At 32.8% G+C, this 27123-nt stretch overlaps 1 protein-coding gene across 3 annotated transcripts; it reads right to left on the bottom strand.

The window, feature by feature from the left end:
- Window positions 1-1067: 1067 nt before the first annotated feature.
- On the bottom strand, window positions 1068-23755 carry LOC8258191 (ATP-dependent DNA helicase homolog RECG, chloroplastic). 3 transcript variants are annotated; one of them, XM_048373978.1, is made up of 18 exons: window positions 23603-23755; window positions 23369-23477; window positions 22109-22203; window positions 21891-22023; window positions 21108-21731; window positions 20897-21009; window positions 19532-19760; window positions 17194-17357; window positions 15728-15809; window positions 15003-15092; window positions 7749-7982; window positions 6702-6773; window positions 6337-6489; window positions 6103-6246; window positions 5019-5177; window positions 4685-4768; window positions 2642-3214; window positions 1068-1387 (listed from the first exon to the last, which is right to left on the bottom strand). In XM_048373978.1, exons 2-18 carry the CDS (start codon window positions 23405-23407, stop codon window positions 1295-1297), a joined length of 3081 nt encoding a protein of 1026 aa, XP_048229935.1. In that variant the 5' UTR covers window positions 23408-23477; window positions 23603-23755; the 3' UTR covers window positions 1068-1294. The 3 variants fall into 3 exon arrangements, with proteins under 3 accessions (XP_048229935.1, XP_048229936.1, XP_002526020.2); XM_048373979.1 differs by having other exon boundaries at window positions 22109-22191; XM_002525974.3 differs by having other exon boundaries at window positions 22109-22191; window positions 23369-23603.
- Between the last annotated feature and the right edge of the window lie 3368 nt (window positions 23756-27123).

Here is a 27123-nt window from a genome sequence, read left to right as displayed (position 1 = left end):
GTGTTTGTTTGATTAGCACTTATGCCTTTACCAGGAGAGTTTGCTAATTTTCTCTATCAATCATTCATTTATTGACACACTCATGTTGTTGCCGACAGGATGTTCCCAAAATTTCATAACATCTAAATACTATTATTATTATTATTATTATTATTACTATTATTATTATAGTTTGGATGATACTATTATCAAATCTTTTTCATATTTTAAGAAATCAATCACTCGGATGAATACTAAATATAATCCATCTTATACTTTTGAAAAAAGAAAAAGCAATTGAACTCGGATTGACAATATAACAAAATCTTTACTCAAATTAATGAAAAAAAGATATTAATAGTCACTTCCATTGCTCAATTACAATTTTAATATTATTTTTTTAATATTTGATAAAATATTAACCCACTTTCCTTTTTTTTTTTTAAAAAAAAAAAAAAAAAACTATTCTAGCTGCCTTATAAAGCTAGTTCATTTCATTTGATCTCATTAATGTTTGTTGTTAGTTGATCATGGAAAAGCATTCAACTTTTTTAAAAAGAAAAAACGAAGATCAAGGTGAAAGTTCCTATTTTCAACTGCTGATGCTTTTCTTAATCAAATCATATTACTGGGTTCAAATACTCCTATGACTACGATTGTAGAGGACCACAGAGATTTAAAGAATATTTCCCTTGTAAATTCATTGAATGCTTTGATTAGTCGGAATTATTTAAATAAACAAACTGAGAGTCATCTCAGGCAAACTCCTTTGTGTCTTCTGAATGGATGATAAATTAAATATGGAAACATTCGGGGAATATGATCTTTTTATATGCAAGAATTCAGAACCAAAATGCCAGATCATTCCTTTACCTAACTCCATCTTCAATCTATGGAAGTCTCCTTTGCTTTCTTACATCAGCCTACCACTTTCAGCAGAAGGTCCTGTTTTATTTATTGGGCAGGAAACATTTAAATATAGCAGTAAGCAACACATGAAGTAAGACTCGGCAGCATTCTTTTTTCTTTGGTCTGACGCAGGCACCAGGAAACAAAGTTCTAAGCTGTAATATACTTGCCGCTCGAACTAGAAAAGGAATTCTCTTTGAAACTATCATTACAACATTTACATAAGAGGTACAAATTACAAGAATAATTGCCTGAAGCAAAATCACAGAAGTTTCCAACTAAAGAGAAAATATACAAAGCTGATCAAGAAATGAGGAGGATACCAAAGTTCTTGATTCATCATACATGCAACAAGTGTCGTCTGCAACATGGACTTGGAGTTGTCTCACAGGCTCACAGCTACATATCAATCTCCAAGAAGACAAAGTGGTTGCCGCATGCTAAGCTCTGCCTTGAGTTCCGGAAATCGCTCTAAATCATGAGAATCACCTAGAACTTTCTGCATATAGGCAAATTATTCTTAAGAATCGCACAAGGATTATTTATAAAGTAAGTTATTTAGAAAGTAAACGAGATATCAATTAGATTGGCAGTTCTGGTTAAAGAAGGCCCTAGGATTTTACAGGAGAATCATTTAGAAGTTTGTACTCTGGTAATTAAGGCAAAGATATGAATGCCAACAATGAACAAAATCAAGAAGCTCCCAGTGACAGAGAAGTTATGCATCTCAATCAGTACAGTTGATATCAGCCCTGGTTTATATTCAAAGATTGCACTAGAATGAAAAGACTTAAAAATCTGTTTACCAAGCTCCTTTGGTTAAAGCAAGACAAAATGACTGCTAAGCCGCAATCAAGTCTTTGCCAGCCAACAAAATTAGCATCCTCTGCAATAAATTGAAGTACACACAAAGAGAAGAGAGAGAATACACTTCTCCTTTAGTAAATATTCAGACATCAGGCTTCCTTGAGTATACCTGGGCTGAGGCCCTAAAATTTTCAAGAAGAAGAGGATATTAAGGAAACCATTCTTTTGCTCCTGCATCCTGTATATGCATCTAGCAAAAGAACGCCCTCAGATATCCTGTATATCAATGAAAATGAGCTAGCGAATACCCATGTATCCTGTGTATCCATGAATAAAAGCTAGCATACCTAAAGATATGTTGGTTGAAGACCAAGAAATCAATAAGCTTTGGCCAACTTTAGGACCATGAACTCCACCAAGGACTCAAGAAACGTAAAATGCATTGCAGGAGTAAAAGATAAGCCCTTTGGCTCTAGAATTTGGTAGAGACAGATAAAAGTAAAATGTTCTTAAACAGTGAGTGAGAAAGAGAAAAAGGGAGTTCTATGGTAGCTTATATACAATGCTCTTACAAAAAGTATTACTGTTCTCATACCATCATTTCCTAAAAGTGATTGATTAAAGTTCCAGATCTTGATTATCATGTCATGGTCTTTTCTTTGTATGCCATATGTTCATTGACGCAAAAGATTAGATTTTTTCTTCTTATAATCTTTATAAGGAATTCTTTGGTTACTCAAGGTAAAAAGAGAGTATTCAACTTCAACATTGTATCCTAGGCTCTCTTCCCATTTCACGTTCATGAATGCCTGCACAATGAAATGGGCACTACAAAACAAGTAGATGTATACCTCCTCCGAAACATGCATGCTAACATGTGACATAATTTGCTAAAGAAGAAGTATCTCAATTTCGGGCAAAGAATTGTTAACAAGAAGATACTTACCAACGCAGCATCATGTGCTTCTTGCAAAATTTTCCCAACTATCTCTAACCTTGCAATAGGAAAGTCTGGAAGGTGTCCTGATTGCTTTTTGCCAAGCAAGTCACCAGGTCCACGTAGAAGAAGATCAGCATTTGCCAGGTGAAAACCATCCGATGACTTCTCTAGGACCTTTAAACGGTTAAGGCTACTGCTTGTGGATCCTAATAATATGCATTTGGACTTCCTTTCTCCACGTCCAACTCGTCCTCTCAGTTGATGTAACTGAGCAATTCCAAATCTCTCAGCATTCATGACAACCATCATGGATGCATCTGGAACATCTACACCAACTTCAATTACTTGGGTCGAAAGAAGAATCTGGGTTTCTCCAGATCTAAATCGTCTCAATGCTTCATCCTTTTCATCACTCTTCATTCTACCATGTAGCAATCCGCAATTGAAACGTTGGAACCTGTCTGATATGGCTTGAAGATCAGCAGAAGCAGCACGAAGCTGAGGCAGCTGCTCAGATTGTTCAATGACTGGGTACACAAGATATACTCTTCCTCCAGCTTCTAATTCATCTAATATCATCTGCACGATTGATATCCATGCTCATGAAACACTCATTAGACATACCTCAGCATCAAATAAAGTTGAGAAACAGAGAGAGAGGATGTGAAGTGATTGGCAACATACCATTTCTGTACATTAAAAATTGTCTTAATCCATATTACACCCCTAAACTTTTACTAATTAATCACTTGTAATGTCTAAATATTGTCTATTTAGGTCCCTTTTTCATGAAATTGAGTTTCTTTTGTTTAATAACAGCTGAGAAATTGCTTTGAGTGGGGCATAAGACTGGGTTTTTTTGGCTTTTGCTGTTTGGCAGCAGGAACTTGCAGAGTGTTGGACCATGTGGGTTGATTTTCTTTTCTTCTGTTGTTTGGTTGTGGTTTTTTGTTCATTCATGTTCGGTTTTTGGGCTGTATTAGCAGAGTGTTAGTGCATCTGTGTTTTATGCAGCAACACACTCCCACCACATGTTTAAAAGTAATGAAAATTGCAAGTTCAGGTGGGTGACAGGTTAAAGTTATAGGTTAGTTGTGCAATAGACCCACCAGTAAAAGTTAATCATATATATGCATTTACCCTTTAAAAATATCACATCTATGTTAAACAGCCAGCAAAATCAGTGAATTAACCGTGCATATGCACATACTTATATTCCAGCAGGCAAATTTTTGGAGAAAAACGAAGGCAAAATGAACATGATCTGTATACTAGAAAAGTACCTACTATATTGATTCCCCTCTTTTCTCAATTTCTCATATAAAAGATTGTGTATATTTGTGAAAAAGTGAATTGACACCCATTAAGACTACTTTTTTAAGATTAGCTAAGAATTCAGATGGTATGGCAGCATTTATTTAAACCCACTGATGTGTAGGGAATTGGGTGGATACAATTAAGGTGTAGATGTAGAGAAACAAAAGGAGGATTATTGACAAGGCATAATCTAATTTTAAATCAGCATTACACAAAAAAAACTTTGCCCTAAACAGAATGACGTCAAGAACAAGGATTCATGAAGTGTCCCATCAATTTTGGGTCTGACATGTAACTGAATAACATGAGATAACGAGCTTTAACTTCACTACTTAACCGAAAGCAACTTGACAAGGCAGTTTCATGAAGATTTTTCTTCACTCTGTTCTGCTTAAAGCCTACACTGATGCTAGCAAACCAAATTAGAGAATGATATTCCAGATAAGCATTATAGCTATTTAGTTCATTAAAGGAATGAATATCAAGAATAGTAAGAAATCTAGCACCTGATTCATATTTCATAAGGGAATCAAGTATCAGAAAATCAGGAATGGAAATAGAGATAAACTATATTACCATTCCTTATTCTTTATAATGGAACAAGAAATCAAGGATTCAAAAATCTAGGATTTAGTACTCTCTCTTTCAAGAAATATGTGTTTCGTCCACCGGACCAAGCCCAAGAAAAATGGAGGTTAAGTACTTCAGACAGGTTACAAGAAAGAACCTTACCTTGTATATATCCTCAAAACCTTGGCTATTTCCTTCAATGATGTGTGTTTCAACTGGAATTCTTCCAGGAGGTAAGTCAGTTATCTGAGATAAAGAAACAAGAAATATTATCATATTTAATAGTCCGAACCCAAAGCTCCTAATAGTCAGATGTGAAGTCTTTTTTTCCTTTTGAGGTGAAGATGTGAAGCCAATTTATTTGGGAATAAATGCAGAAAATAGCCAATCTTCAAAACATTAATCATAGACTCATAAGGAAGTCCTAATTCCTCAAAATTCTGTACTTTTAACCAATTACTACATAGAGCAACCAAAGAGAAAAAAAGGTACGCACTTGTGTTAAGGACATGTCCCCATACAATGCCAATGCTAGCGTCCTTGGGATGGGAGTGGCTGACATAGCAAGAATATGAGGGGCCATATACACATCACCTTTTGAGGATCCAATTGAAGTTGTTACTGCCATTCTCGAACGTAAAGAAGTATAATACAACTGCAGGGATCAAATGCTTCGGTTATTTAAATCTTACAAATACTTGCAGAAAGATAATGAAGCCATAAGTTGTGAGGATCGCTGCATTAATGATGGCTGAAAATAAATGGCAGGAAGTATAGGTGCTCTGCAGAGAAATAGAAGGGAAAATCCTAGAAGCATGAACTATATTGAACTGTCTAAATTTTTTATAGGTCATAATCAGAAAGAACATTCAGATACTTGGTAGATATTCATGTCCATTAATACTCTATAACAATAACACCAATTATACCAGCACAGCCAACTAGATAGTAGAATATGTTGGTGTCAATTATCAATAGCTACATGAATTACAGAAAAAGATGCAACCAAAGGAAAAAGGTGGAAATTCCTTACCCGGCCAGCACCGCATAAAACCAAGTAGACCAGACACGATGTATTATTTACTATAAAAATTACAAAAGACCATAAAAAATTGGAAATGAGAAAGAAACAAAATAAAATCAGAACTACGAAGGAGGCCCCAAATAACCAAAACTGACTCACACAACCTGAAAATGACTTAATCCAATGGGCAATCCAAACCCACACAACCTGAATGGAACAGAGCATTTCTCACCTTTTAAGGAGAACTTCAGTACAGAGACATAAGACTAAAACTGTGCAAATACTTTTGGAGTTAAAAAGCATTGAGTTGAGGCAATTAGATACTTTTGCAAAGCAACAGAACTCCAAAGGAACATAATGGATAAACTAATTATTCAAACAACTATATTTTGTCACGGAGTTCGAGGATACATCTGTTGATTTATGGAGCAATAAACCCACAAATTAAGGTCTGGAAGTAAAATAAAAATACCAGCCAGAAATGCACAACAATACAGTACACTAATAAGACAGTCACCATAAAATGTCATCATGCAAGGCACATTTTGTTGACAACCTTACTGTTAAATTGTCCTCTTTGGATGACACCAAATCGATGTTGCTCATCCACCACAGCTATGCGTAAAGCAGAGAATTCTACATTTTCAGATATTAAACTGTGGGTTCCAATGACCATGGAGATATCTCCACTTTGAAGATCCTGTAAACCAATTAAGTAAACGGAGAAAATTATTTAACTTTTAAGGATCTAAATAACAACAAATAGAATTCCTTTATTTAAAATGCATGCCTTACGAATCATCCGCGACTGTTTTAATGGTGTTGAACCTGTTAGTAGAGCAATGGAAGGCTTTGATTGATTTTCCTCCATAGTCTCTAGCAATTTAAGCAAGTGCTCGTAATGCTGGATAGCAAGCAACTCAGTTGGAACCATGAAAGCTGCCTGCAGAAGACAGTCAACCATAATGTGCATTAAATATTAATTCCATACACAGATAAAGGATTTAAATCAGCTAACCAAAGCAGAGAAAATCATGGAAACGTCCACTATTTGTCACACAAATAATGAACTTAATGCCGAAAAGTACATTGAGGGCATTACATAGTTCTTTTGACCAAATAGAACGATATTAAGCTATTCATAAAGCAGCAAACCTGATAACCTGAGCCAATAACTTCCATGCATGCCAAAAAAGCTACGACCGTTTTCCCACATCCAACATCACCCTGAAAACAAATGTAAGATATTAGTAAATTTTTTACAATCTATATGCCCAAATGCACACATGCTATGAAGTTCATCAAAGACTCTAGTACCCTCACTGCTGCCTGCCCTAGTTTTTAAACTTCCAGTACTTGAGAGCTGTCTTGACTAGAATAAAAATCATATCAATTATCTCTGCACAGCAATCAGTTTCCTACAAGAAAGGAAGACAGTCTACAAAAAGTCTTCCATTTTTCTCAAGTAGCCTAACTGCCAACTACTTATTACTTGATTTGGTTTCATGCTGATAATGCAATCGGCATTTATGCCTTTGAGGCTCAATCGGAAGATTTGGCATATGTCAAATGAAATCAGGCATATAAATCCATTCCATTGCTTCACAAAAATCTTCTATTATTTTTCTTTTTTGCGGTTCTTCATTGTGTTAAATAAGAAAATTGTATGATAAAAAGCAGAGGGAAGAGATCCAAAATTTCCTAAAAGCCTTCTATAGATATTAGAAAGCCACAAGTTAATGATATTTCTTCACTGCTTCTTTGCACTCATTACTTGAAACAATAGCAGTCTAAAAAGAAACAGCACTAGCAGGCAAAAACAAGACCTCATCCATATCTTATGCTGGTTAGTTGAGGATGTGAAATACATAGATATATACAGGAGAAGCAGCAACTAAAGAGAATAACAATAACTAATTCAAGCATTCTACAAGAAGCACAACCTGGACCATAAGCAGCGAGTCTTGCTTAAAGTTTTGATAACAAATGCATGCCACCAGATTACCAACTGTCCTATCATATGTTTTTTAAACCAACTATAGTTGCTAGAGAAAAAGAAGGTATCTGGTAAATGGCAAGTGGCAACACAAGTTTTAGATATTGATGCAGGTTTAAAAGCAAAATATAAACCTGCCAACTATTACAAAAACATTGTGTACTGCTAATGATGAAAGAATAAGAGCATTATTGTACAATCCACACCTGCAAAAGTCGATTCATAGGGACAGGTCGCTTTAGATCCCATATAATCTCTGACACAGCATTGAGCTGACTAGAAGTTAGGGAATATGGAAGAGCCTTCAAAAATTTCTTGGTAAGACTGGACCAATTCTCCACATAAAGAGCATTTAGTTCAGGTTTTCTATACTTCAACAGTAATCCATCTTTCTCCGTTCGAGTACTAAGACCTTCAAGCATTTGGAACAAGCGTCCTAACTGCAAATACAAATATACTTTAAGAATCGGAAGAAGACCACTGATAAAAGTAAAGATTAAACCACAATTAATTAGTAAATATGATAAGAACCCATACATGAACTATGAAAATAAACAAGCGTCAACTAAAGCAGTTAGTAAATATGAAATGAGAAAATTTTGGTGGCTGATCAGGTATAAATGTTTTATATTAAACTGTATAAAAACTACCATCAGTTCCATGCACGGTTCTAAATCATCATTATGGCACATCCTAGTTCTAGTTGCAAGCCATAGGAACAAGGCTTGTAATGATATTTTTTAATAACAAAAGCAATTCGCACCATAAATTTTCAGAATTTGTGATAAAGCAGAATACTAACACTTCAAATGAATTCTGGATTCAGAGTAAGGCTATGTTATATTGCAGGCAAAGATCCAGAAATTTGTATTGGTGGAGGCAATATACACTTGTATTATATACAAGACATGTATGTGTACACACACAAACACATATATATGATCCAAGATTGATCTTATTCTTAAACTCGTCAAAATCCGAGCCGAGCTTGAGAAACAAATATTCAGCTCGGTATGTTCATGAGCTTTTAGGCTCGTTATATATTATATGTAATAATAAAATAAATATATATGTTTCCAATATTTTATTCATCGATAATAAATATAAAGTGAAACAAATCTTTCGATTTTTCTTGTTTAAATACATGATTATATTTTTTAAAATTTTTTTATTAAATAAAGAATTTCTTAATTTTACTTTCAGTAAAGTAAGGTACTTTTTACTTTTAAGAAAATTTTACTTTAAACTTATTAGTTATTACTTTTTGTTTTTAATAATTAGTTCAATATTAATAAAATTTATTGTTATATTTATTCTAATTTATATACAAAAAAGAGTGAAATCTTTTCAAAATTTTAATACTTCGAACGGTTCGAGCTTGATTCAGATTCGGCTAGTTTTTCAACTTGTTCGAGTTTTGTTACAGCATGTATATAGGATAAGATTGTAAACCCTAAATAGGAGTCCACCTTGTATAATATTCCTATCATGTTTAGGAGTCTTCCTACTTGTGTGTATATATATGTGTTATTAGTGTGAATAAAGCATTCGTTTTTATTCCCTCAAATCTGTGATTACATGGTATCAGAGCAAGGAATAAACCCTAGAAATTAAAATGGGATTTCGAAAATTGCTCTTAGTTTAGCAATAGGGTGTGCTAGTTTCGAATTATCTCTTTAGAGGTTTAGTCTTTAGTCACCGCCTGCACTAGGAGGAGCGCCACCCGCCGATCGTCTAATCTGGAAAGTCCAGTTGCCGGAACCCTAGTGTGTGAGTCTCACATGCCCAAACAAGTTTCTGCACATTTGTTCACGTGCCGGTGAGTGGAGGCGTGTGGGTCACTGAACTTTTGTCCGGTCAACTTTGTCAAGGTCGCCTCATCCTCTACGGTCCATATTTGTGGTTGGTTTTGTGAAAATACAGACGACTGAAGGGATTTCTTTGATACAGGTTCTGATTTCTTTTATTTTTGCTGTGCTTGGTCAACTTTTTGCCTGAGTTATTTAAAATATAGCCGATAAGAAGTAAATAATTACACATGAGATTGTTCCTATAGGAACAAAAATAACATAACATAAACTTAATGATTCTAACTATTTTGATTGGAGTAAATCTATGCATCTTTATTTGCGAATCATTGATATGGATCACCATATGACTGATGATCCACCGAAAGATGAATATAAACAAACTTGGCTATGCGAAGATGCTTGTTTATTTCTACAAATTAAGAACTCTATCAATAGTGAGATTGTGGGTCTGATTAATCATTGTGATTTTGTGAAGGATTTACTAGAATACTTAGAGTTTGTATACTCTGGGAAGGGGAATATTAATCACAAAAATGATGTGTGTGAAGCTTTTTATCAAGCTGAAAAACAAGACAAGTCTCTCATGAGCTATTTCATGGATTTCAAGAAGACATGAGGAGCTTAACATGTTATTACCATTTAGCTCGAATGTGAAAGTTCAACAAGCCTAAAGGGAAAAGATAGCTCTCATGAGTTTTCTGGCCGGGCTTCCCTCTAAATTTGAGATTGTCAAATTTCAGATTCTTTCTAGTCCAGAGATTACTTTTCTTCAAGAAGAGAAGCCTTCTGTAGAGTACTTCGCGCAGAAAATCTCCACCTACTCAACCCAATAATGCTCTTGTTGGACGAAGTAACATGGATGGTAAAAGTAGTAAAGGAAGAGGATCAAGTAATGCATCAAGCAATGTTGATACTCAGAAACAGGATTGAAGTGGAATTCAGAGGCAGGTTCGAGTGGGATTGTATGTCACTATTGTCATAAGCCAAGTCATATGAAACGTGATTGCAGGAGATTATTGAATAAGAGGAATCAATCTGCACAAATTGCATCTACTCATGATACATCTGAGAAGTCTGTTCTTATATCTGCAGATGAGTTTGCTAAATTCCAGCAATACTAAGAATCATTGAAGTCTTCATCTACTCCTGTCACTGCTATTGCCAAGTCAGGTAAAACAAACACATGTCTTGTTTCCTTATCCTCCAACTAGGTCATAGATTTTGGTGCCACGGATCATATCACAGGTAATTCTAGCCTATTTTCTACCTTTAAACGCTATACATCATCTTCTAAAGTTACTTTAGCAGATGGGTCAACATTTTCTGTACTTGGTTCTGGCACAGTGAACCCTACTCCATCACTTCCTTTGACATTTGTTTTGAGTCTACCTCAGTTTTCTTTTAATTTGATATCTGTCAGCAAACTTACTCATGATCATAATTGTTGTGTCTCATTTTATCTTGATTATTGCTTGTTTCAGGATCTTATGACGAAAAAGATTATTGGTAATGGACATGAATCTGAAGGTCTTTACATCCTTGATAATCAAGTGCCAAAGCCTATAGCGTGCTCTAAAGGAGTAACCCCACTTGAAGCACGTTATCGGTTGAATCATCCTTCTCTTTCTTTGTTAAAGAAAATGTGTCCTCAGTTTCACAATTTATCTTCTTTAAAATATTAGTCATGTCAATATGTGAAACATCATCGTCTTAGTATTAGTCCTATAATCAATAAACGTGCTAATGTTCCTTTTGAGTTAGTACATTCAGATGTTTGGAGTCCTTGTCCAGTTGTGTCCAAAGCTGGGTGTAAATACTTTGTTACCTTTGTTGATGACTATTCTCGTTTCACTTGGTTATATTTAATAAAAAGTCGTTTTGAGTTATTTACTCATTTTTGTGCTTTTTGTACTGAAGTCAAAATGCAATTTAATGTTTCTGTCCACATACTAAGAAGTGATAATGCTAAAAAATATTTATCACAATCTTTTCAGTCTTACATGACTAAACAAGGAATTCTTCATCAAACTTTGTGTGTGGATACACCATCACATAATGGGGTAACAGAAAGAAAAAATAGACACCTTGAAACTGCAAGAGCTTTATTTCAAATGAATGTTCTAAAACAATTCTGGGCTAATGTAGTTTCAACAGCTTGCTTTCTGATTAACCGCATGCCTTCAACTGTTCTTGGTGGTGAGACTCCTTATGATACTCTTCTTCCAAATAAATCATTATTTCTAATTAAACGTAGAATATTTGTTTTTATTTGTTTTATTCGTGATACTCATCCTCAAATCACAAAACTTGATCCTAAGTCTTTCAAGTACATCTTTCTTGGCTATTCTTGTGCTTAGAAAGGGTATAGGTGTTATTTTCCTAGTCTTAATAGGTATCTAGTGTCAGTTGATGTCACTTTCTTACAGAATACGTCATTCTTCCCGTCTTCCACTATATCACATAAAGGGGAGGTTGATGATGATGTGTTGGTCTACACTATCACACATCTTGTTTATGTGTTGCAGGTGTTTCTGTTCCTCGTCCACCAATGGCAGACTTCTTCTGATACATGTCCTGAACCAGATCCTTCGCCATCAGATCCGATGTCAAGTGATGATCTTCCCATTGCTCTTCGCAAAGGTAAACATCAGTGCACTTATCATGTTTCTTCATTTGTGTCTTACAACCATTTGTCACCTGCTACTTGTTCCTCTATTGCATCTCTCAATTCTATTTCTATTCCTAAATTTGTCCAAGAAGCCCTAGCCCATCCTGGATGGCGTAATGCTATAACAGAGGAGATGAATGCTTTGTATGGTAATGGCACTTGGAACTTAGTAGATTTACCTGCAGGGAAGAAGGCTATTGGGTGTAAATGGATTTTTGCAGTGAAAGTGAATCTTGATGGATCAATTGCTCGTTTGAAAGCTCGTGTTGTAGCAAAGGGATACGACCAAATTTATGAAGTTGATTATTCTGATACTTTTTCACCTGTTGCTAAGTTGACTTCTGTTAGGTTATTCATATCTATAGCAGCCATTCACAATTGGCCTGTCCATCAATTAGACATTAAGAATGCTTTTCTTCATATAGATGTTGAAGAGAAGGTGTACATGGAGCAACCTCCTAGTTTTGTTGCTCAAGGGGAGTATGGGAAAGTCTGTCGTCTTTGAAAGTCTTTGTATGGCTTAAAGCAGAGTCCACGAGCCTGGTTTGGCAAGTTCAGTCAAGCAGTTGAGCAATTTGGAATGAAGAAAAGCAAATTTGACCATTTTGTTTTCTATAAACAGTTTGAGGGTGGCATTATTTTGCTAGTTGTGTATGTGGATGACATTGTGATTACTGGAAGCAATGTTTCAGAAATTTCATCTCTTAAGTCCTTTCTTCACAGTTAGTTTCATACAAAGGATTTAAGGATATTAAAGTACTTTTTGGGTATCGAGGTAATAAGGAGTAAGAAAGGAATTATGTTATCTCAACGGAAATATATACTTGACTTATTATCTGAAACAGGTAAGTTGGGGGCTAAACCATGTAGCACTCCGATGGTGCCTTGTTTGCAACTCACAAGAGATGGTAAATTATTTGAAGACCCTGAGAGATACAGAAGATTGGTTGGAAAGTTAAATTATTTAACAGTGACTTGTCCAGACATCGCATATTTTGTCAGTGTGGTAAGCCAATACATGTCATTGCCCAATGGTTGACCATTGGAAAGCAGTAGAACAAATCTTATGTTATTTGAAGGGGGCTCTAGGACGAGGTATTAAATATAAAAATAATGGGCATTTTAGAATTAAGCGTTTTTCAGATGCTGATTAGGCAAGATCTAAGGAAGCTCGAAGATCTACTTCAGGATATTGTGTCTTTGTTGGTGGAAATCCAGTTTCATGGAGTAAGAAGCAGCGTGTAGTCTCGCATTCTAGTGTAGAATTAGACTATTGAGTTGTGGCTCAGTCTACATGTGAAATAACATGGATTCATCAGCTTCTGTTCGAACTCAATTTTAAGGTTAAAGTACCAGCAAAGTTGTGGTGTGATAATCAAGCAGCTCTTCATATCGCTTTGAATCTGGTGTTTCATGAATGAACTAAGCACATTGTAGTTGATTGTCATTTTATTCGTGAGAAGATACAACAAGGACTAGTTTCCACAGAATACGTGAAAACTGGAGAGCAATTAAAAGAAATTTTCACTAAAGCTCTAAACGGAGAGCGAGTTGATTATCTGTGTAACAAACTGGGCATGATTAACACCTATGCTCCAGCTTGAGTGGGAGTGTTACAGCATGTATATAGGATAAGATTGTAAACCCTAAATAGGAGTCCACCTTGTATAACATTCCTATCATGTTTAAGAGTCTTCCTACTTGTGTATATATATATATGTCTCATTAGTGTGAATAAAGCATTCGTTTTTATTCCCTTAAATCTGTGATTACAAGTTTGTTCAAAGTATCTCGAATTCAAGCCGATCTCAATCACTAATATAACTTCACCGAGCTAAACATGATCAATAACATGTTGGGATCAGCTCAGCTTGTTTTCACTCTTAGTTCCTGTTAGAAGTTGTATTTATCCCACATTACTTGGTTATTGGCCTATTATAATGTATATAAATAGATTGGGCACTCTCTTCCTTTGAGCTAGCTTTTCGAATAAGTCCTACCCAAGCTTATTTATCATGGTATCGGAGTCGGCCTTTTGTTTGCGATTATGGGTTTGGACCCGGCCCGTTTGCATGTCACGCTAAGCATGGGTAGAAGTTGTATATATCCCACATCGCTTGGTTATTGGGCTGTTATAATGTATATAAGTGGATTGGGCATCCTTTTCCTTTGAGCTAGCATTTGGAATGAGTTCTATCCAAGCCCATTTATTAGCTCCCTTTATGATAATATAAAATATATACAAGACCTATTATATTTAGTTACTAATTTTATCTAATTTCTAACTTTTTAAGCCTACAAGTTCAAATCAAATCAACATAAATGAATGTTTATAATATATTTCTAATTTGAACATCTAATAATTTATAAAACACTAACTAGTTTCAAGTCAATCTCATATTAAATATAAAACTGCTAAGCAATCTATATTTCATTTAAGTGCAAGAACAATTTCAAATTGTGAACTTTAAGTGTGGGGGCAAGCTTGAACTTTGATTGCGGGGGCAAATATAAGCAATTAATTAGAAAAATTCTTTTTTGCTATATGTAAAAGGAAAGGGACACTTGGGGCAATAGGGGCAAGCCCATGCTAGATCTGTCTCTATTATATTGTGATTGAATATTAGAAATTAATTCCCACTTATATTGCAAGCTTTTCAGCTAGGGTAGTGAATTATAATGCATAAGACCTGTAAAGAAAATTAGTGCAATCGATGTTAAATTATGAACATAATGGCAGTTTACAGCCATTACCATGAGGTAATAATAAACATTACAAGTGTGCTTCCATAACAGTCGTTGCATAATGTGATGCAATGAAGTGCTTCTAAATTAATCAAAACTGGCATAGCTAGGGCTTAAGAAGGGATGTTGTCAGGCAACCAAAATGTATCATATAGACTTCAAAATGGTAAATGGGACTGATAAAGATTAAAGAAAAACGGACTACTCGCACAACAATTTAAAGCAACAATTACCACCTGTAGATAAAAGAACTCGTCAAATATAAGCCTTCTACGAGCTGAATCAGCTTCCTCCACGTTTCTTGGTTGGTGAATCCCGGTATATGCCTACATGTGCAAGAATTTAAGATCCAGTTATGCAAGTAATAATGCAAAAGAATGTCCATACACGACTTTTTTCACGCATACAAAACAACACATAGATGTAAACTGCCACATTTTCATGCTTCAAACTTTTAATTACATGATCATAATTTACAATAACTCCATAAACAAAGGTTGTTACAGCCAAAGCAAGAATCTCCATATCTAGAGATAAGAAAAGGAGGAAATATAGCTTTAGAGAAAATTGAAACATGTGCTCTTCAGAAAATATTTATTACCTCATGGTAATTGGAGGAATGAACTATAGACTGAGCAACGACAAAAGCAACAATTAACATCAAAACTCATAAAACACATTTGACAAGATGAATCAGTAAAATTATGCGTGATGTCATTGGGAAAGAATCACTATCAGTCTTATTTTACTCTCTTTACCAATACAACCATGTCAACCAATCTTGATACAATTAAAATCTCAACATTCAGAATCATAATATTTATCTTTGAAAAATCATCTAAGGCTAACTGTCAATTTCTCTTAACATGTTCTTAAAGCATGAGCCGGAAAAAAATTATTCAAGGTATGAAGAAATAAGGATTCATCAGGACAAAGTTATGCTTAGAGAAAAATTACTTACATCATGAAGATGTAAGAGTCTGAAGTCCTGAATGATTTCTTTTGGAATAGGATCAATACCAGGACCCAAGGCTTGTAGAGCTCTGGAAGACATAAAAGAATATCTAAAATATCATTGCACAACCCCATATTTAGAAACAAGAAGCACTAAGTCTTAGCCAATTTAACAATCAAAAAACTCCCTGCGATCATCTTCAAAATGTAGGTACAGATGAAAGGAAAAAAAGAATAGGCGGGTCGCTCACAATTGTCAAACTTAAACAGCCAATTAACCAAGCTTTTCAAGTCAGTTAGGCAGATGCCGAATAAAATCAGGGACTAAAGCCCAATTAGTGTCAGGTACCTAGATAAAACTTACACTTAGGCCATATAACGAAAATAGCATGGGTGAAACATAATGAATAACCTTGCTGCTCTTTCTTAATAAAACCGACATAGCCATTCGACATCATTAAAAACAATTACATTTTCAGGCTAAAGATTAACATTAGATCAATGCCGATGAGGTTTCGAACATGCCAATAAGAGTATTACCATTCCATAACCAATGGATAATATGTTAGGAAAGAAAAACTCAATCATATGCATTCTTGAATCAAATCTTAGATTTGAAAGCATTTCGTTCAAAAAGTATCAAAGGTACAAGGCTTTTAGGAGCTCTCTCTAATTTCTCCGTCTCACACCTTATGTACACGTTATTATAAGAAACGGTTAGGAAAATACTCAAGGAATTCTAGGAATGCTTTGTTGCATCACTGTGTTCAGCATGTCACAGATTAGAAAGACGCATAATTCAATAAGACCTATGCAGCATTTGCGTGACCCGCAGAATGTTACTAAGCAATAATGTTAAAAGTGGAGACTTTTGGTTTAATTTCCACAAACTTCTTTGAATATCCTTCTGTTCAAAATCACAACTTTGGAAAACATAAGCCTAAAGAAAATCTAAAATCATTTACCTAGGGGTCTAGAAACCAAATAAGCGATTCCACAAACACTGCTTACATTTAGAAAATGAAATGTAGATTGAAACGAAATTTGGCACATGAAAGCCATTAGATATAAGAGAATCATCAGCATCTATGACCAGGAGAAGGACCCAATATTTTCTATCCTAACTCACAGAAGCATAGAGAACATTAGTCCTCATTTATGAATAACATCCTTGTAGTATCCCAGTTAGATAGAGTAACAGATACAAAAGCAAACAACAAAAAGGGGAATTCACAAGAGAGAATTAGCACATAAAGCCAAAAGATATGACAACCAACATACAAGAAAACAGAAGGATTAACTTCATTTTCTGCTAAGGTAAAAATCCTTGAAGGATAAAGAGTTAATCCCAATACTAGAAGATCTTAAAAGTGAGAGCACTGTAAGACATCATAATCTAAACTACCAAAACCAATGAAGCACAAACTCATTATATTGCAATCTACAATACTAAAAAGGAAATAAGGCACAGACCTTGCAATAATGTCTCGAAGAAAATCAGGATTTAAGCCTCCTTTTGAAGGATATATAGGATATGGTCTCCCTTCTGGATGAAGTGATGAAACATCATCATCCTTTAGCACATCAATATTATATTCCCTCATTTCATAGTGATCTTTGGTACTCATAGTCTTAACCTACACAGAGAAACAACACCTAAGAAATCTGCTCAAAACAAATGACGGTATAAAACCAAAAACTAATCATTGCATACGTGAAAAAGAAAATTTACCCATCTATAAGAGTTATTTTACATAATGCCATATCCACTACTGGATCATGAAGGAAATAACAGCTAATGAAAATTTTTACTACCTCAAAATGACCTTAAGTTGAATTTTATACGAATACCATACATGGAAAGAAAACTTAATTAAAACTGTTAAAAGGAAGAATAATTATTGAAACTGCACGCAAACAGAGAAAAAAATAACTTATGTTACCTTTAAGAGACCCAGTTTATAAACAATCAACAATAAAAGCTGGTTTACAGAGCAGATGTTTCTCTTTTCTATTAAACATTGAACAACTTATAATGAATGAATTGAACCAATTAATAAAATGTAGCCCACAACTTCCAAGGGAGCAATAACTCGCATAAAAGCATCGAAAACTTGCCTGGTATTCTCTGTATGCCACCACTTTCATCAAACATCAGAATATCAGCCAGATGAGAAGTTTAGGGTTATGGCCATCAGTGCTATACAAAGAGAGGTATTTTGGTCAAAAGGAAAGTGTGTCTGTTAGCTAGCAATTTCTTTTCTATTTGGCGATCCTGATACTTACTATGAAATCTTCTTATTTAGGGATCTCCATTTTATATTCCAATTCTAAGAGGACAAATGGGAAGACTTTTACTCTTGATAAGAAATTACATAATCTAGCTATTCTTCTAGTCCTAGGCCTCTAAGTGACGAAGGAATGAGAACCTGAGTTCAGTTTGTTAGAGGATTATTTGCTGCGTGCTCCTATTTTCAGCTGCTACAAGTTTTCAGCTACCATTATAGCATTGTATACAGACACAAAACCCAGTTCATTCCTTACTCCAATAGCCACAGATCTTAATCCTACCCTTATAACAACTTCCGCATTTTAACTCCCTTTTCTAACTGAATAAACCTCTAATACCAGTTTTACGGGGGAAAAAAAGAAAAAGAAAAAAGAAACAGCCAAGATGTTCCTGATTTGATTCTTTGATTCTAGACCACTGAGCCAACTTTGGCTCAAACATCATTTAAATCACTTACAGTCCAATCAACAGTATCCTGGAACCCAAACCTTCAAATTCTGAATTGTGAATTCCCTATTCCATCGAAGCCTAATCCACGACAAAAACATATATTGACATATATCAACCGTGTCCTATATCATGAATACAGAGACTATCAAACAGCAAGCAAACTGAATTTACTTTTTAACTTCTCTATGAAAAAGTTCCTATGGGGGGCCAATATTCTTAGCTTCCAGCGCTGGACATGATCATAATCAGTGTTAATTACTGAAATGTTATCATGGGAGGAGACCATTCAATTAATAATCAGGCCTCTTTCCAACAAAAATAAGTATATAAAATTAGTAGTGAAAGCCAAATTTTTAAGAACCACATTTGGTACTTTCATTTATAATGGAACAAGGTGGTTTTCTTGATTTCTTCATTGGTTCGTGCATAAGGGGCTTGTTGTTGAATAGGAGTGCTTTTAAGTGATATTCAGCGTGATTTGAGGGAACTACTTCTCTAGGATTGTCTTTCTGTGTTTATTATATTCTTCTGTTGATTAGGACACTGAGGAAGTGGAATACATTATTCTCCAGTTATAAGCTTTTTTTCTTTCTCCAATTATAAAATATCATTTAGTGTTGAATAGATTTTGAGGTAAACTTGGGGAAACTTGAATTAAGGTAAATAAATCACAAGGATTACTTGGATCTAACTAGTTCAATACCCAAGTAGAGTAAAAATCACCAGTAGAAATTCAATCCATCCAAATCTATTATAGAGATGTTCCTTGAAAAGAAAAATTAAAAGGACATACCTCAACAAACAAGAAGAGTACTGAAATAGATAGCTGATGCAAAGAAGAAGAGGCCAATGGCTATATATATATATATATATATATATATATATATATATATATATAAGGAGTAAAGACAATGCCCTAAAAGCTATTGACAGTAGGAAATTCGCATATCATGACATCATGAAAAAAGCTTCTCCCTAGCTCAAGTTACAAACTAGCTATGGAACAATCCATGTTCATATCAATCCACAACAAAGAGAAAGTAACAGCCAACAATGGAGAAACCAGCTCACCTTACCACTAATGCAAACAACATCTCCCAACTTATGCTTGTTTGCAAGACTTTTCAGAAAAGGTTGATTAGTGAAACGAACACCACGAAAAAATTTCTTGAGATGCAGATAAATGGTTCTCGTTTCTCCACTATCAGTGTCAATAGTATTATGCTGAGATTCATCAATTGCAACCTCACAACCCACAACTACTTCAAGAAATGAAAAGGAATAACTGGCTCTAACTCCCCTACAGAAGAAATGGTAAACAATATCAATATCAAAACACAAACTCTCTACTTACAATGGATTGTATCAATGGTTACTGGAAGCAAAGTTATACACTTGTAGAGATAATATAGATGCATACAAGCATGAGTAAGTTCATGCACATGGAGAAAGAACACTATGTATGGCCAAAATACATAAATATATGTTGATATTGGTGAATATAAATAACAATAACAATAACAAAATCCCAAGACCTCAACATTTTGAATGTTTACATACCACAATAAAAAAAATGTGTTCACAACAGAGGGTCAAGAGTTTAAATCCAGAGGCTAGAAAACAAGAAAAAAAGCATTCTTAGGAAGATAAAAAAGGTTGGGAACAGAAAGCAAAGAACAGAAAACTACAATAAAATGACATCAATATCCACAACTAGATGCCACATCACTAATAGCCTATACCAAATAAGCCAGAAGCTAGGGCTAAAAACAAGCATACATTAGTCCTCCATCATTTCGAGATTTGAATTTATTGATATTCAGTGATATCAGATGGTTGTGCACTAAAATGCATTTTACTAAATTCAGAAGCTAGATACTTATTAAAGGGGCAAGTGTCAGCAAGGCTTGCAGTATCTCCACCTTCTCCCTCTAGCAAGCAAAAGGAGTACATTAACTATCAATCATAATCATATTAGCATATATTGAACATAACTCTTACAAAACGATTAGATCATTATTCTTGCATCAAGTAGATTGTTGTTGTCAGAAAGAACATTACTTCTGATAAATTATTGTACACCAACTATCCAAGAGCTGAATTCATAAATATTTTCCAAGACCATTAACCATATCCAAGTAATGTCCCCAAGTGTCAGTAGTTGAAGGTTAGGTGTCTATGAGGTCTCATGTTCAACTCCCATTGGAGGGTTGCTGGAAATGGAGGTGTACGAGACTCAAAGATTGACCAAAACGAAAAGCTATATCAAAGTTCTCCCTTCACAAGAACCTAATTTATTACCTAAGCAAATACACAAAGAACTTCTTAGAAGACGAAACAAAGTTTCACAAATTCCCTACAAAATTTGAGTAGCCTTTTTATTCACCCCAAGAAGAAGATGGTGACTAAAATCTTCAAGGAGAAATAATCTAATACCTAGAAGATAAAATTTTCCCAACAGAAATCAAGTACTGTCCATCATCAACTCCAACTAGTGCATTCTGCAAATCAGCATATGTGCGAGGAAAATGGTGCAGCAGCTTTCGTAACTGGACAGCAAGCAACAGAAACAGAGTGAACCAGTGCCTCTTTCACATATAAATACCAAAAAGGAATTTTCTTTTCAAATAACCTCGGATAAGCCTACCGTGTGAAATCCACAGTTTTCCAGCTGATGGTGTTGTCTCTTGCTTAATCCAGGAATGCAACTGACAGGTGTATCAAGAAATGCAGCACTTAGTAGTGATTCACCCACCTTTTTGTTAGAAGTCTCCTGCATGCTAAATATATTATCTATTTTTTCTTTTGTTTCTGCAGTCACGTCCTCAGAATGTACAGATAAGCTGTTGACACTTTCCTCTTTCAGTTCTTCTAATAAATATGTTTTCTCTTCTCTTGATTCTGTAGTCATGCATGCACTCTCATCTTTTTCTGCTTTTGGTATGGAGTAGTTCTCACTTGGAACGGCGTCTGCTGAAGTCCACTGTTCATAAAAACCATCAGAGTCAACCCATTTCATACCCAGAGCATCTGAGACAAATTCTTTATAACTTTCAGCAGCTAGAAGGGTCTTCATTTCCAGGGGCTTTGTAGTCTCATCGTATAATTCCACAGGAGGAGAACTACCCAAAGTTATGGAAGGAAATCTTTTACAAGCCAAAGAAACATCAAAATCATCAGTAGCATCTTTGAGATCCTGACCAGATTGCTCTCCAGCTTTCCCATTCTCAATCAAATCATGAAAACCATCATAATCCACCAGCGCCGTTACCTGTAAGAAAGCATAGACTGCACTTAAGGAATCTCCATAATGATGAACTAGAGAGTATCTTGGAGCATTTAGTTAAAGCCGCCCTTTATATTCCAAGAGAACCTTGAAGCACATAAATGAAGCAGCCATCATATTATTCACATATAGCACATAAATTACCTTGTTAAGCAACTTTGACCGGTCAGATACACTTGGCATGTCATACTTATATGCTTGATCCAACAGCTTCTCTGCAAAATTATGCTTGAATCGTATATGTAGTCTTGATATATTTAATAACGAATGACAGAACCTGCAGCAAGTAAAGATTTCACTAGAATGAAAATGACTCCGGATTCCATCCTTTAAGCAAGAAACCAAAAGATTACTCTAAGTACCTCATTCTTCTACCAAAAGCATTTCGAATTACCCTTTCAGATTTGAGCCCAATTACACTTCTCAATTGTTTCCCACTGCTACACTGAAATAAAATCTTTATTCGTTTTAGTAAAATCTTGCACAATTGAAGTGTTAAATCTGATATGCATGAATCCAATATAGTAATCTTACAAATACATCAGCCATTCAAAAGATAGAAATACTAAAGTGTAATCAAGATAAGGAGGATAAGTTAGAAGAAGACAATGACTTAAAATTGTGATTCAAATGTTTCTTCAAGCTTAACTGCAAGCACTTTTATACACAAAGCATCGATCACTATGTTTTCTTTTCCAATACAACTTTTTCATAACACCCGTGCATTCCCAAGCAAAAGCTCTTTAAGTTTTTTTTTATAATATCCTATTTCAAAGTTCTTTAGAGACAAGTAAATGAAATCCAATTGTATTCTTAGAGTAATACATAAAAATAGATGTCATTTCTACTAAAACTGAAATTATTTAACTATAAGAACATCTTTAAGAAAAATCACTTAGATTTTTGAACTAGCCTTCACTCCCTTGGACCTTTGACAATGTTTGGTTCATGGAATAGCCAAGGTAACTATTTTAAGATCTTGTTCAAACAAAGAAAAGTTATATCATGAAATTTTTATTATTTAATTTTGCAGAATACCTATCCCATAGTAAACTGAAGAATGACTATTCTGCACCTTAAGAACTAGCATCCTTAAGTACCTATCCTAAATTCACTTGATGTCATCTTATTTTATCCACCATCACCCCCCGCCACCAACTACCGCTGCCGATACCAACTGCCACCGCCTCCAAACCAACCACTACCACCACCACCACCAGACACACACACACACACACACACACACATATATATAATATTTAGTTACAATATTATCTACAAATAGTCAATCCAAGCCCATGAATCAAAAGAGAGAAATAAGAATTGTCTGGGAATAGCTATTTTATTCCTATTTATTCTATTCATTGGGAATTGTTATTCTATTCCATGAATCAAAGATGTACTATAAGTTGGAAGAATTCCAGGCCTAACTTATCTATTCAGCTCCTATTTTATAATTTTTCCTCTTGAAGAGCAATACATGAGCTATAAAAAATATACAAAAAAGAAAATGAATCGTAAGTTTCACTAATATGAGAATTGGACAAAATTTCTGGAGTAAGAAGCAAACATAAAGAGTCGAAATAAATTACATACTAAAAATATTCAAATAGAATACGTACATGGCCAAATGCGTGTACATCTGATATTCTCAGTGCCATGTGAAACTAAAACAACCTCACAGCAGCATGAGTTGGACATTCCTATAACAGCACAATATGTCAACAAAACCTGCAAAGGAGAAACCGCAGCAATCAGGCCAAATTTTTTGAGCTCTGCGAAGGATAATTTCAAACAGCTTCCTGCTCTTGTGCTTATCAATTCTAAGAAAAAGCTAGAGTTGTGAACTTCAATTCCTTGTGCTAGCGAAGAGTGAGTGCTGTGTAGAGATTGTGGAAGCGACAAAGGTAAGAGTTTCTCGCTTCCGGCTTCGACAGGCGGGAGAGCTATTAGAGTAAAGCCCAAAAACCCTTTCCTTGCGGCCCTGCCCAACTCATTTTGAAAAATATCAGGATTCGAGAACTAAACTTCAATTCAATTTAGAGCAAATTATTGAGACCCCCATAGATTAATGAAAATTTACTAGGTAGCCTACTGTTGTTCAAAACTATATTATTACACCCTTTAAATTTTACTTTAATACTTGTAGTTATTCACTCTCTAAAATAATTGGACACCTCCGATCAAATTACGCACATAAATTTGAGTTGACATTGTTGTACTTTTTTATAAATTTAAATTGCAAATAAAAATTTTATAATATTTTAAATTTAAATAACTCATTTTTACTTTTGTTGTTTTTCCTAACTTTTAATATGCCAAGTAACATAAAAATAATAATACTAAGTAAGAAATTGAAAGTACTTTTATAGATGCAGATATCAATGAATGAAATGTTAAAGCCATGGTGCTTTAAACATGCAAAAATAACATATAATAATAAGATAAAGAATTATTTTAAATAAAATAAAAAAATAAAATCAATAATGCATAAATAAGATGGTAAGAATTTCTTTTAGCTTCGTTAAAGATTCGATTTTAAATCTTAAGTATGCAATTGCATCCTAAAAGAGTGTTTCCCGTAAGGATCCTATCCAACACATTCTAGATTAATTCTACATATATGTATATTAAAAAATAAAAAAATAATATATATATATATATATATATATATATATATATATATATATATATATTCAAATAATTTTAAATGTAGTGAAAAATATATAAATTATTTGAGACAAAAAATTATGATAATGCTATCAATACAACTAAAATAATTACAAAATTTCTAATATCCATAAAAAATATATTTTGTTTGATCCTTAGTATTACTATTATTGGGCAATAAAAAATAGTTTTTTTGAAAAAAATATGGATATAATCATTAATGACTATTAATAATTATATCTTGATATAAAAAAAATTAAATATTAAGAAATACATGTAAATATTTATTCATAACAATCATCAATCATTTTTTTTGACAAAACAGTAGATTACAATTATACGTGAACGCTTCACTCGGTAGCACTAAACTATATATTAACTTTATAAGTTTCATTTGACAAATCTAATTGTTTGAATATTGAATTGAATTTTTTATTTTTCTCCATTATTTTCATAGAAGGAGAATTCAACACTTCCGTAATTGTAGATTTAAAACTCATATCGAATAAAAGCTCGGTGTTCTTATAATGAAAGACCATAAAACTAAAAATATATTAATATTTATTTATTAAAATTAATTAATATAAAATAACATAATGGGCACCGAAGATCTAAAAATGATCAAAATGAATTTTTGATAAAAATAAAAATTAAGAGAAAAACAATAGAGACAACTAGTGTTTTATTTATTGCCTTTGGCAATAGAATAACAATGGAAAGATTACCTTTTCTGAAGGACTGTACGAGGTTTCTATGATAGTATTTCACATACAATGTGTAAGACGACCTCAAACAATATCCTAATAAAATTCTACAATTTCAGTTTGAAACTGAAATTTCTATTTGCTTTTCTAAAAAAAAAAAAAAACAGTCAAAGCTATTATATTTGTGAAATGCTATAATAAGAATTCAATAACATAAGTTAATATAAGAGGTAAGATTTAAATAAATAATTTTAAATATACAAATAAAAGTAAATAATTAAATTATCCAAAGTTTAATAAATTGTATAAATATATTTTTAAATGGAAGAAAATTAAAATCGTAATATGTATAAAAAGTGAGAAGAGATAGAAAATAAATAAATCTATTAAAAGAGTCTTATAATTAGTACTATGAAGAGTTATTGATTTGATCATTTATTAATTAAATATAATTTAATAGGATGGGTAATAAATAGTAATAGTATATGAATAAAATTTATATAAGAATATAAATCTAAAATATTGCAAATACAAAAATTACAATAAATAATTAAAATTAGAATAAATATTAAAGTTTAGAAAAGAATTTAATCACCATTTGAAAGTGATGTTTTAAGATATATGCGAACATTAAAAATTCAAAATTTATTTACTTATACTTTCTCCTTTCTGCATATATAGTAATAAGCTATAAATAATAATAATAACTAATAATTTATTAAGAATTTATAGAAAGCAAAACTAAAAAAAAACGTATATTTTATATCTATTAGAAAGAATAATAATCATTCAATAATTACTATTTTATTAATTATTTCTCTGATTTTAAAAGATTTTATCACTATAATAGATAAACAATAATTATTAATAAATAACTTTTGGAAGATCACGTTAAATTAAGATTATATTTAAATAATAAATGCACCAATCTAATTTATAAAAATAAATTTAAATTTAAATAAATATTTTTTCATTTTATTAATAATAAAAGTTTTTACTTTAAACTCAGTAGTTATTTTATTTTTCTATTGTATGGATAATTAAAAGTCCAACTATTAATATAAAGTTTAATTTTAGAAGTTCCATTCTATTGAAATTTTTAATCACTAAATATAATTAAGCATAATTTTAGAAGTCTAAAAAAATTTAAAAATATAAATTTATATATATTCATTCTATTTACGTTGCATATTTGGATAAATTATAGTTTAATTTAAAATTACTTTTATAAAAAATTTAACTATTACATCAATATTTATATTATATTAACCAATTAAGATTCTTATTTAATTTTAAAAAGATATAGCAAACATTAATTGTTATTTTAATAATATATATATCTATTTTATATTTTACTTAAATTTGATAATTTGATTAAAGTATTCAATATATAATTAGATAATTGGAATTAGAGTTAGATACATGTTACAATTTGATTCAAACTGTAAATACATCAATCTATTTTATGATAAAATTAGAATTTAAATAAATATTTTAATTATAATTGTAATATTAATTTTATTTTGAATCTAATAATTTATTTATTTTTTATTATATGAATAATAATAAATTAAATTATTAATATTTACGAAGTAAAAATCTAATTGTAAATAAAGTGAAAGAAAACATTCATCACCAAAAATAATAATGTTTATTCATATAAACTGCTGAAAGTTTTATTTACATTTAAATTTATTTAGTATCATTTAAATATGTTTAATTTATCAAAACTTTAGGAAAATAATTAATTATCAAATTATATGAAATATTTCTCTTATAATAATATTTATAAAAATTAAGTGATTCTATTTTCATTATTTGGAAATCTATCACGATGCTTATTTTTATTTAAAATCATTTGTTGAATTAATTTTTCTAATTTAATTTTTATATGTGTAATACATTTGATTTTTTTTGTTTAATAATAAAGTAATTAATATTTAGTATGGGGATGAAATCATAGAGACTTATTAATACTAATAAAAGAATTAATAATACCTTAA

This window comes from Ricinus communis, chromosome 5 (assembly GCF_019578655.1).
Source record: "Ricinus communis isolate WT05 ecotype wild-type chromosome 5, ASM1957865v1, whole genome shotgun sequence".
NCBI lineage: Eukaryota > Viridiplantae > Streptophyta > Magnoliopsida > Malpighiales > Euphorbiaceae > Ricinus > Ricinus communis.
This window is presented reverse-complemented; position numbering and strand designations above follow the sequence as displayed.